Below are 12928 nucleotides of genomic sequence, written 5' to 3' on the forward strand. Positions count from 1 at the left end.
TACAGAGTCACTATGGGTTGGAATCGACTCGATGGCACTCAACAACAACAACAGCTTTTCAGCTATGAATTGACTCTACCTTGTTTTAAAATAAGGTGTTAAATCCATAATATCAAGGCTTAAAGTATAAAACAGCAGCATCTCCCTAAACATTCATATCAAAAAAATAATAATTCAATACATCACTATTTTTCCCCTCTCCCATTTATAACCAGATTTTTAGACCAACATACTGAATATTAAACTGGCAAGATTTAAGCTACCTCAAATAAACTGAGTAGATTGAAAAAGTCAAATAGAAAACAGCTTTTAAGGAAAGAAAAAGAAAATAACCTTTTTTTCAAAGCTTGGAAACTACTACTACTTCCTCTGGTAGCGTAGTGGTTTCAAATCGGGCTGCGAACCACAAGGTTAGCAGTTCGAAACTACCAGCTGTTCCACAGGAGAAAGATGAGGCTTTCTGCTCCCATAAAGATTTACAGCCTCGGAAACCCTGTACTGGGTCGCTATAAGTCAGAACTGACTCCATGGCACTAACCACCACCACCACCATAGACAGGGATAATATAATGCTGACTCTCACCTGACAGATGGGTTTCTTATATTGGCTGAAAAAGTTTTGCAGTTTAACACTTTTAGCTGCAACCAGAGCTCTAATTTCTGTGTATGCTGCTCCAGAGACAGAAGCTGACTTGGATAACAGACAGTGCAATAAGTGCAAGAGTGCAAAAGGCACCAAATCTCCTTTTGCTGCCCTAAGAAAAATTGTAAAAATTATTACCAATGAAACAAATACAAATCTATAAATAAGCGTGTGCATATGGTATATATTATTTCTTTTTATAATACTTCATCACTCATATCAGCATTTTTAACATCAGGCAAATAAAAATAAAAACAAAATGGTCAAAATGAATCAGGCAATACACAAATGCTACCAAACATACCTTCCAATATCCCCTGTTGTAAGGATCAATGTATCCTTCAACTCATTATTTCTTGTTATTTGGGCATGTGTATACGCTTCTTTCATTCTTAAGACAAAAAGCTACAACAATAAAATAAATTGGTTAAAGAAATTTTTTAATGAATGTTATGAAAACACAAATCTTGAAAATGAAAAATTATCAACCTCTTTTATAAATCCATCTTCAGAGTCCAAGGATTCCAATATATGCTTGATATTTCCACTAAAAGCCACCCTAACATCCTTGTCTGGATCTTCCATTAAATTTAACAAAGTTCCAAGAACTGCTTTTACATCTGTTTCGTCTTCCCTAAAATCAAGATGCTTGCAAAGATGATGTAGATTATCTATGAAAGCTAAAAAGCAAAAGCATATAACACCTAATTCACACAATATCAAAATTTTATTGTAAAAATATTAATGACAAATAATATACTACAAAACTTAAGTACTCTTAAATGCCAATATTTAGTACTTTAAAGATTAAAGTGAATACTTATAAACTTAAACTAACTTACTAGTTAGCAAAAATTATAAATGATTTAAATCTAAAGTAAGTTCTAGAATATTCTAAGTTATAAAGTAAATAGTCACTTTTATATTTTGGAAATCATGTTACTAAGATAGATTTGAAAAGCACATTTCACAAATTCAAAGAAATTTGAACAATGGGCAATCATAGTGTTATTGTTAACCCTAGATGACAAGATTTAGGAAGTCCTAGCAACCACCTAAGGAACTCTGGTAACATAATGGTTACGAATCAGGCTGCTAATCTCACGGTCAGCAGTTCGAAACTACCAGCTGTTCCGTGGGAGAAAGATGACACTTTCTGCTCCCATAAAGATTTATAGCCTCAGAAACCCTGTACAGGGTCACTAAGAGTCGGAACCGACGCCACAGCACATAACAACAAGAAGTAACCACCCACCATCTATTACTTTGAAAACTTGACAAGTTGCAATTTACTACCTAACCTACCTAAACTTACTAACCTTGGAACTTCATGCTCCCAACAAATGCATATTTCAATACCACTGAAAAGTGACCAAGAAGATACAATTTATAGTCCTCAAATGGGCAAGGTACTCTAACTATCTGAAGTTCTGGAGGGCCCAAATTAGTGGCAGAGGATGAAGATCCCTGGTACCATGAAAGACGATACAGAAAAGTGAACCTCACAATACTGAACCAACATCAGGCATACCACAATGGGTCATCAAATCAGTCTTTTAAAAATCCAAAACTCATTGCCCTTGTTAGTTCTGTGATGCAGTCTAACACCAGGCATTCCATTTATAAATAATCATATGAGCACTGAATCCATCAGGCATGTGAATCATCAGACTAATGCTATCACTTATCTGAAAAACAGAGTTTAAATAGATTTTTTTAAATACTACATAAAGCATAAAAAAATTACTCACCAAGTTTTACTGGACTAGATGTTTTTTTTTTCAGTAGGAAAAGGAATGGCTTGCAAACAGAAGCTTTCAGCCGAAAAGATGAACATTGATTTTGAGAAGTGACTTTCAGGTCCTTACAGAAGAGATCAACATGAGCACGTTCATAGAAAGTTTCTGTTAAAGAACTTCTCAAACAGAACTTGCCATGAAGAGTACAGACAAGTTGGCCAAGTATGGAGGCAAATTCTTTCTTGACAATGTCAGAATCATCTTTGACTTTATCGCTAAACGAAAAAAAAAAAAAAAGGTAATAAAACTTCTTGCTTAATTTTGTGGCCTAAAAAGTTTCCCTTATGTACAAAGCCTAGAAGGAAGCAAAAAATATTTGTGTTAAATACATACACACACATACACAAAAGCATTTGTCATTTCAATATTTCTTATATGCCCAATTCAATGGTATTAATTACATTCACCATATTGTGCAACCATAACCATTATGTTTCCAAACTATATTTATTGTTGTTAAGTGTTGTTGAATTAGTTCTAACTCACAGTGACCCTGTGTAGGGTTTCTAAGGAGCGGATAGTAGGTTTAAACTGCCAACCCTGTGGTTAGCAGTCCAGTGCTTATCCTACAGCACCATGCTAGGACCCCATGTTTCCAAACTAGAAAGAAAAATTTTAATTCTAAAACTAAACAGTAGCATTTACTCTACATATACATAAATATCCCAAAATTTGCATATATAGCCCCCAAACTATGATCTTTCCAATGAAAAATATATTCAAATTGATACATACACAAGAATCTTGGGAATTCTGTTATAAGAATTCTGCTGCTGCAAGAAGATAAAAAATCCATTAACACAACTAGCCCGGATGACTTCATGGGAGCTCTGTAGTGCCCAGTTATACACAGCTGTTCTCCATTCAGGGAATATTCTTCTTGGAAACAAAGTTAGAAGAAACACACACCGTGACTGTGCTTGTGGCGCTGAAACAAATGAAGTCTATTAAATAATATTCCTAAGAGTATTAGTTATAGAAATACATGCATGTATTCGTTATAAAGTAACAGTTAAAATGTATACAATGAGTTAAACTCCTTTTTAGGAAGTAAAGCATACCATTTTTATGTGCACTAAAAAAGATCTGTGCAGCCTTACTAAATATCAGAGAAAAGTAAATTGAAAATTATATCCCTTAGATAACAAAAAAAAACGTTTTTTAGGTATTACCTTCCTGAAATTTTTTGTTCTATTTTAGATAGCAGAAGTTTTAAAGTCTGACAATGACAAATTTCAGTGAACATGCAGAGCAGTGGGAACTCACATATTCTGCTAACAGGCTTGTAAATTATGTAAACTAGTACATATCTGAAAAACAATATGACAAATACTCATACAGTTGAGAATATGACAAACCTAAAATCCAAGAATTCCACTCCTAAGTTGTTGTTAGCTGCCACCAAGTCAGTTCTGACGCATAGTGACCTTATGCACAATAGAACAAAATATTACCTGATAAATACTTAATATAGGGTTTCTCAGCCTTTAATATGCATATAAATCATCTGGAGCTCCTGAAAAAAATTCCGATTCTGATTCAGAAAAATGTTGATTCTGATTCAGTATGAAGCATAAGATTCTCCATTTGTACCAAGCTCCCAAGTGGTAATGATGCTACTAGTCGCCGAACCTCCCTTTTCAAACAGCAAGGCTTTGAAAGTGCCCAAAGAACCATTTATAAAAATATTCATTGAAATTTTATTTATAGATGGGAAAAATCGTTAACTGGATTGTCCATCAATAAAAGGACTAATATGAGTCCTGGTGTGGCACTGTGGATTAATGCACTGGACTGCAAAGTTGTTTTGAACCACAAAGTCAGAGGTACAAGCTTACCAGCCTCTCCTTCAAAATCCTATACTGGGTCGCTATGGGTTGGAACCAACTTTACGGCACTTAACTATAACGTTCATTCATCCAATTCTGAAGTTCTCATGTAGTGCTACAGGATAATGCACTGGACTGCAAGGTTGGTTTGAACCACAAGGTTGGCAGTTCAAACGCACCAGTCACTCCTCAGAAACCCTATACAGTGTCGCTATGAGTCAAAACTGATTCAACGGCACTTAACTACAACAACATTCATTCAATGGCTACTATTGGGAAGTTTCAAACTAGAATTACATGTATCACCATGGATGAGTCTCAAAAACATGATGCTGACCCCAAAAAATTTAAATTGCAAAAATCAAGGCAATTCGATATCTTCTTTAGGGATGAATACATATATAGTAAAAGTATGGTAACATTCACCAGAATATTAAATTCACAGCAGTGATTGCCTCTTCAGAAAGAATGAAGGGAATGCAATTGGAGAAGGGAAAAAAAATCCAAAGGGTTTCTATTATATTATCTGCAACATATTTATTTCTTAAACTGAGTAGTCAGTTTGATTTTGTTTGGTGTATTATTCTCCATTCTTTTTCTGTATGTCTCAAATATTTTACAATTTTATTAAATAAGGATAAAAATAGTTAAGAATACAATTCAAATATTTTACAGAAAGAAAGGGACTAGGATATATGGGGTAGATTTTCACTTGATACTTTTTACACACCTGTAACGTAGTGGTTACAAATCTGGCTACTAACCTCAAGGTCAGCAATTCGAAACTACCAGCGGTTCTGTGGGAGAAAGATGAGGCATTCTGCTCCCATAAAGATTTATAGCCTCAGAAACCCTGTGCAGGGTCACTAAGAGTCGGAACCGACTCCACAGTACTTAACAACAACAACAATGCCTTGCTGAATTGTTTAAAATAGACCTCTTTCCTAATTATTGAAAAGATATAAATGGTAAGTTTTAGAAACTTCTTACATACAAGAGTTAAAACAAAATAAAATGCACCTATAAACACAATTTTGTGACCACTTACAATAGCTATCTGAAATCCTCTGGCTTAATGTTAGAAGGTTAGTGGCAAATGTCGTCAACTTTAAAGAGTCATCTTCAGAATGGGAATGAATCCATGGAAGTGATAGCATTCCACATAAATCTTTCAGGATTTCATCTTCAAATGACCTTTTTACTACAGAAAACACAATGTGATTAATTGTATCTTTTTTGGAAATAAAAATACAGATGTTTTAAATATCAACTACAACTATACATGAACATTCAATAAACAAGGGTTCTTAACAAAGAGCCCCATAGATGATATTTTGAGATCTGTGAATCCAAAGACATTAAATGTGACCTTCTAAATATAAGCATGTATAGTTTCCAGGAAAATCTATTTTCTAATAAGAAAACTAAAAAGTTACAAATCATTCATACTTACTGAATAATAACAAATCAAAACACCACACAAATAAATTTGGAACTCAGAAATTACTCAAACTTAATAAAACTGAAATTAAGAAAAAACGTTGGCTATCTTATCTTTACCACTTATGTATTTAAGGCTTCAGGCAAAAAGAAAATCTTTTTCTATATGGACTGTCTTTTAAGGTTATTTGGATTTACTGCTTACTTGTACTTACCCTGCATGTATATCAAAGCATCATATATTTTCACCACTTTATTAATGATTGTTTCCAGGTCAGGTTTTTGAACAGATTCTAACAAATTCTTACAACCCTTAAGGACTTTTGTATAAAAATCCAAAGACATCCAAGTTATCACTACAGGAGGCTTCTTACATTTGTGTCGAGTATCCTTGAAATTATGGCTGCAGTAAATATTTTTGAAAAAATGGATATTACAGTTAAAACAAATTTTATTACAAGCTCTAATACTGTAGTAAAGTCAGAAGTCATTAGTACAAAACTAACTATAACCTTCACTGACTTCAAAGTTAATATAAAAATCAATAAAGAAGTCATTATTAAGTTCAATCTCTTTATGTCAATCTATAGCACTCTTAGATTTAGGAACTAAAATTAACTTAGGATACTAAAGGTGGTATAAAATGTTCTCCTCCCATGTAAACTATCACATAATTCACAATAAAACATTAAAAAAAAAAAAAGTAAGCAGGCTCATTCTTGAAAATAGAAAGTCTCACACTCAGTTATATTTCACAATTGAAGTTTTAGCCTTTGTATTTTAGCGCTTTGTGTTTTGTTCTGTTGTGCATAGGGTTGCTTTGATTAGGTACTGGCTTGACGGCACCTAATAACAACAACAAAAATTGTTTAAGCATGAACTATTTGAGAAAGTGGGAGCACTGGTGTGGAGCTGTGGGTTAATGCATCAGAACGGCAAGGTCGGCAGTTCAAGCTCACCAGCTACTCCTTGGAAACCCTATTTAGGGTCATTATGGGTCAGAACCGACTCAACGGCACTTAACAACTACAACATATGAGAAAGTAAGGAGCTCTGGTAATGGTTATGAGTTGGGCTGCTAAACTCAAGGTCAACAGTTCGAAACTACCAGCTGTTCTGTGGGAGAAAGGTGAGGTTTTCTGCTCCATAAAGTTTTGCATCCTCAGAAACCCTATTCAGGGTCGCTATGAGTCAGAACCGACTCCATGGTACACCACCACAACACCACCATATGAGAAAGTATAATTAATACATTAACACATCACACTGAAACTAATTTGGACTAGCTGGAGAAAGCTATCTTGTATGTATACTAATGAAAATACTGAATATTATGAACATTTAAAGTACAGTATTAAAAATTCAATTTGATTCCACTAACAAAATGTCAGCTAGCAAGTTCTTACAACAAACATACTTAAATAATTTTAAATGAACATAACAATTATTTATACAAATAGGTATTTTCAAACTGCTTTAACCCTTTCATTCAAATGGCACCCCCTGCACACACACATATTACACAATATGCCTACAATAATAATTACATAATTATTAACTTTTGCTTAATTTGCCATTCATCTAAATTATTTTAAATTCCAAAATTAATGGAAATCTGAATTAATGTCATAACTGTACTGAGTAGTTGAAAGAGTGAGACAAGAAATATAAATAATCATAAAAGTTCACAAGGATTACTGTTCTACAATACCATAGTAGAAATAATACTAAATCTTCAGAGACATCACACTTCACTTGTCTCTTCTAATAGAATAATAAATCTATATTAAGAATAATGAAACAAAAATCTGCCTCCAATGAGTTCTAAATTCCTACTTTTATTACTTACAAGAGAAATAGAGTACAGTGAAAAGAACATTGGCCTTTGAGTTACATAGAAATATATTCTGCTCCGTTAAGTGCAACTAGATCATGTGTCTTGAGGAAAAGTTCATTAAGGATTCAGACAAAAAAGAGCCTCAATTTTTCTAGGCCTCAATTTTTTAAACTGAGCAGTACAACATTTAAATAGATTGCGATAAAGAGTACATGAGACACATACACTGCTTGGTGTATTAAAAAAAAAAATGAGTTTCTTATCTACTTCATGGAAAAGTTTATTTAAGTCCTAAGATCACAGAAGTCAAGTGAATAACCAGTTCTTCATGAATCAAGTGAATAACCAGTTCTTCTAACTCAGCAAATTTTTGTTCACTATAGGAAATCCACCAGAAAATACAAGGGGTGTCTTACCCGTCCATATTTTGATGAGAACAGTGAACAGTACACAGAGCAGTGAGCTGCAGGACAACAGAGATTCCTTCTAAAGTCTCAAAAACAGGACTCTTCAGACTACTGTGCTCAAGAATACTCTGAAGGGATTCAGCTTTATGTTTAAGTGCACCCCATAATATACTCTCTTGGCTCATATCCACACATTTAGTTCTATAATGAAAATATTCATATTCAACATATATTTTTTTCAAATGTAAAAAAAAATATTTTACATGACAGAAACCACATAATGTCAACTACTAACATTTATGCCTAGATAAATTTTAAATGACAATTTCAGGGCTGCATGAAATATGGCAATTCTCTGACTACATTATAAAAAAAACTTGTTAATATTTTAAAAATTGCTAATACACATGCACAGTCTCAGATATTTCATACATTAAAAAGTTAAACTAGATGGGCATGTAAGGACATGCAAAATGACCATATTTAACTATATGTGTTTCATACCAGAATAGACTAGAAAAGCCATGAAAATATTTTTTAGCAAGAAGAAATGTTTTTTGTGTATTTAAGTCAAAGCACTTCACTATAGGTACATTTTAAAACTGAACAAAGTTTTATCAAACAATTAAATACAAACTGAATGATGACCATACCCCTCAGTCTGTTTTGGTGCTCTTTTGGAAGCATTTAAAGATAAGCTGAGTTGCTGTCTTTTTGGTGTAATCCCATCAATAGTACTGTTGACTTTTTCTTGGTGAGTTTGGCATTGAGCCTTCTCAATGATTTCCATACTTTCCATTTTTAAGGCTTCATAAAGTGGACCCAACAGGTACTGAGAAAACAAAATCCCAAAAATGATCTCTCAGAAGCATGATTCTCTTGTACATCAGCAGCAAGAATGTAGTAAGTATTAGTTGTATGCTTTTCTGGTGAAGCAAACAATTTCTCAGAGTCTCAAAAAGCAAAACAAAGACCCAAGTTAATCTATATTGTCTTAGTCTATACATCAATTGTGATGCTATAATCTTAACAGGCTTAAGACAAATCCATTTTACTGTATTTATTTTCCTACTCTCCCACAAATAAAAATTCTATAAGGGAAATACTAATTTATAATATATGAAATAGAAATATGGCAAGATTTATAGATTAAAATAAGATGCTTAATCAAATTACTATAAATCTACTTTATTGTAACACTTGTACTGCTGCCCATAGTCTAAATAGGAAAAAGCATAATTTGCATGACTAATATTATTTACCCATAGTTTTCTAAAAGTGATTGATTATAATCAGTTGAGAATAAGATCTGTGACTACTCTGAAATAAAAAGTTTCTGCAATAAACAGCCGGCTCCTTCTAATAAATAATTAATACTGTAGCAAACATACTTTACCTTCTACTTTAAAAGACTACTCCATTAACTTCTGGGGTGGCACTGCCGGTTAATGCGGTAAACTGCAACGTCAGTTTGGGCTGTTAAGGCAGGCAGTTCCAACTCACCAGCTGCTCCTTGGAAACCCTGTACAGGGTCGCTATCAGTCAGATCCCAGTTCAATGGCACTTAGCAACAACAACAACTCCATTAACAGTTCATTTCAAATCCTTCTGAAGAAAATCCATAAGGAGCCAGACTATCTTATGAAAATCATTTGCACCAGGTACACATTAAAGATATCCTATTTTCTCATTATTACATCTTGTACATATGCATACACTTAAATGATGAACAAAATACTATTTTAATAAATAACCTTAAAAAGGACTCACCTCTGCATCTACCTGAACTCCAAGCACATTCACAAGAGCACTACAAATATTTCTCATATAGACTTTCCTGACTTGTAAAGCAGATTCATATCCAGTTGGCACAAATTTAAGAAAATACTGCAGTAAATGGCATATAGCTGCTTTTAGCAAATCAGACTGAAGCCGCAAAAGCACACCATCTTCAAACATGACACTGAGTTTTTCCAACAGCATATTTAAATAGACAGGCTCAATATTTCTATAAGTTTCTGCTTCAAAAGGGAAAAAAGTCTTCACCAACTTTGATAATGGTTCTTCATAAAGTTTCAGTTGGTCAGCATCCATTTTTACAAGGTGCTTTAATAATTCTAAAAACAAGTTGAAAAAAGTGCTGGCTGGTTGTTCTGGTAGTCCCCCAAGTTCAAAGAGTTCAGTTAGAAGGCTAATTGCTAAGGATTTAATTTTTGGACTACCATACTCCAGTAGAGCACAACCTATCTGCCAAAGAAAGAGTTCTTGCCTTCTAAAAAACACAATTGCAATAATACGAATAAGAACCGTTAGTAAAGTGGCTTCAATAAATTCTAAATTTTGCCAACTCACAAACTGCAAAGGAGCTTTTTGTAAATATCCCATGTGGTCATCTACTTGACTTAAAAACCGACTAACTACTATTGGCCATTCCACCAAGTGTCCCATTGCATTTCTTCTGTGAAGGTAAATCAAGTCTTCAAAAAGATATAATAATTCCTTTGTCAGTACTCCAAAAATAGCAGGACTCTTGCTTTTAAAAAGAAATAACAGTGAACAGATGACTTCACAGACTTTATTGTGTAACTGTTGACAGGATGGAGTTGCTGCAATCCTCAGAAGTCTTGTTATAATCCAATTACTGAATTCTTTGAAATAAACACACAAAAATGTTAAATAAGTATACAAAAAGTACTAATTAACACTTAATACTTAATTAAATTATTGAGTTTTGATTTTTAAAGTATTAGCGTTAGGTGCTGTGGAGTCATTTTCAACTCATAACGAACCCATGTGAGACAGAGAACTGCCTCATACGGTTTTCTTGGCTGTCATCTTTTCAGAAGCAAATCACCAGGTCTTTCTCCATCAGAGGCACTAAGTAGAATCAAACCTCCAACCTTTTGGTTAGCAGCCAAGTGCTTATTCATTTGCACTGCCAGGGTTCCTTTTTCAAGTATAAGATTTTCTAACAAAATAGTTTAAAACAGACTCTACACATGGAAATTTATGATAGTATTTTAGAGTATCAACTTTGGAGTCAGACAGATGAAGTCCTAGATTTCAATTTACCACTTGTGTAAACTTAGGCAGGTGACTCATTACTTCTGTAGCGTCATCTCTGAAAAGGGAACCATGATACCTACCTTTATGGGCTACTGGGTGTATCAAAACAGGATAATGTATATGAAATACCCAGCACAGAGCCAGAGTGTAAAAATGCTGAATAAATAGTATTTACTATATCACTCATTCAACAAATATTGAGTGGTAACTCTGTCCAGGTTGTTGTTGTTGCTAAGTGTCGGTGAGTCAGTTCCGACTCACAGTGACCTCGTAAAGGGTTTCCAAGGAGCGGCTGGTGGGTTTGAACCACCAATCTTTTGGTTAGCAGTCCAGTACTTATCCTACAGCACTACATCAGGACTCCAGGTGGTTGTTTTTAAGTGTCAATCAAGTTGATTCCAACTCATCGTGACCCTGTTTAGGGTTTCCGAAGAGCAGCTGGTGGGTTTGAACTGCTGACCATGTCGTTCACAGTCCAATGCTGATCCTATAGTGCCACACCAGGGCTCTAGGTAGCAAGAATAAATCAGTCACAGTCCTAGCCTCAAGAATCTTACAGCAGTTTCTTAAACTTTAGTATTAGATGTAAGAGATATATTTTACATCACGATCAACCGTTGTTAAGTGCCGTCAAGTCAGTTCCAACTCACATCGACCCTGCATAGTGTTTCCGAGGCTGTAAATCTTCACAGGAGCAGAAACCCTCATCTGTCTCCTGAAGAACAGCTGGTAGTTTCGAGCTGCTGACTGTGAGATTAGCAGCTCAACTCCTAACCACTATGCAACCAGAGCCCCTTCTTGTTATTAGGTGCCATCAAGTCCGTACTGACTCATAGAAATAATAAGTACAACAGAAAGAAAAACTGTCCAGTCCTGTGCCATTCTCACAGTTTCTAATTTTGAGCCCATTGTTGTTTTCACTGAATCAACCCATCTTGTTGAGAGTCTTCCTTTTATCCACTGACCCTCTACTTTACAGTCCTTCTCCAAAGTATGTGAGACAAGTCTAACCATCCTCGCTTCTATGACACAGTTTAGTTGAACTTCTTCCAAGACAGATTTATTCATTCTTCTGGCAGGCAGTTCATGGTAAATTCAATGCTCTTAACTAACACCATAATTCAAAAGTATCAATTATTCAGTACATTTCTTATTCATTGTCCAGCTCCCGCAGGCATATAAGGCAACTGAAATTCCATGGCTTCGATCAGATATACCTTAGTTCTCAAAGCAACAAATATCTTTGTTTCTGAACACTAAAAAAGGTACACTATTGGTATCGCCATGTGCAGAAGAAAAATAAGTGATAAAAAAATTGAAGATGCTTGGAATCAACTACTCCAATGGACCAACTGAGCATGGAAACATCAGTCACCATGACTCTGAGACCAGAACTAAATGGTGCCTACCTACCACTACCACCTGCTCTGAAAGCATCACATTAGAAGATCCCAGATAGGATGGAAGAAAACATGGAACAAAACTCAAAATTATATTAAAAAAAAAAAAAAAAGACAGGCTTACTTAAGGTCAGCAAGAGACTGGAGGATCACAAGACTATGGCCTTCAACCACCTTTCATGTCTGGAAATGAACTCACCCTCGTGGCAGAATTTTCAGTCAAGCAGTAGGTACATGAAGGGACAACAACACTAGTAAGGTAGTTCACCATAGAAAGGTCAATCATACATGACCAAAAGGGCAAAATTTACCTTAAGGACAAAGTTGAGAAGAGGTGATAAGGTGGATGGAATGGAAATAGGAATCGCAGGAAGTAGGACAATCATGGCTACATGAAGGGGATTGTAATCACTGAGATCAAACAAAGTGTATGACTTGCTGAATGTAAAACTGATGATCTTGTCTATAAACCTTCATTCAATTCACAAAAAGTTAAAAAAAAAAAAA

At 34.6% G+C, this 12928-nt stretch overlaps 1 protein-coding gene across 1 annotated transcript in view; it reads right to left on the minus strand.

The window, feature by feature from the left end:
* Window positions 1-12928, minus strand: part of ATR (ataxia telangiectasia and Rad3 related) — a 164001-nt gene that overhangs the window by 137174 nt on the left and 13899 nt on the right. The window contains exons 4-13 of the mRNA XM_006869870.1: window positions 9726-10603; window positions 8609-8787; window positions 7965-8156; window positions 5927-6114; window positions 5320-5472; window positions 3178-3370; window positions 2395-2657; window positions 1133-1323; window positions 948-1048; window positions 584-755 (exon numbers count right to left, since the gene is read on the minus strand). Coding sequence (XP_006869932.1) covers window positions 584-755; window positions 948-1048; window positions 1133-1323; window positions 2395-2657; window positions 3178-3370; window positions 5320-5472; window positions 5927-6114; window positions 7965-8156; window positions 8609-8787; window positions 9726-10603 — 2510 coding nt within the window. The remainder of the gene's footprint in view (window positions 1-583; window positions 756-947; window positions 1049-1132; window positions 1324-2394; window positions 2658-3177; window positions 3371-5319; window positions 5473-5926; window positions 6115-7964; window positions 8157-8608; window positions 8788-9725; window positions 10604-12928) is intronic.

This window comes from Chrysochloris asiatica, unplaced genomic scaffold (assembly GCF_000296735.1).
Source record: "Chrysochloris asiatica unplaced genomic scaffold, ChrAsi1.0 scaffold00136, whole genome shotgun sequence".
Lineage (NCBI taxonomy): Eukaryota > Metazoa > Chordata > Mammalia > Afrosoricida > Chrysochloridae > Chrysochloris > Chrysochloris asiatica.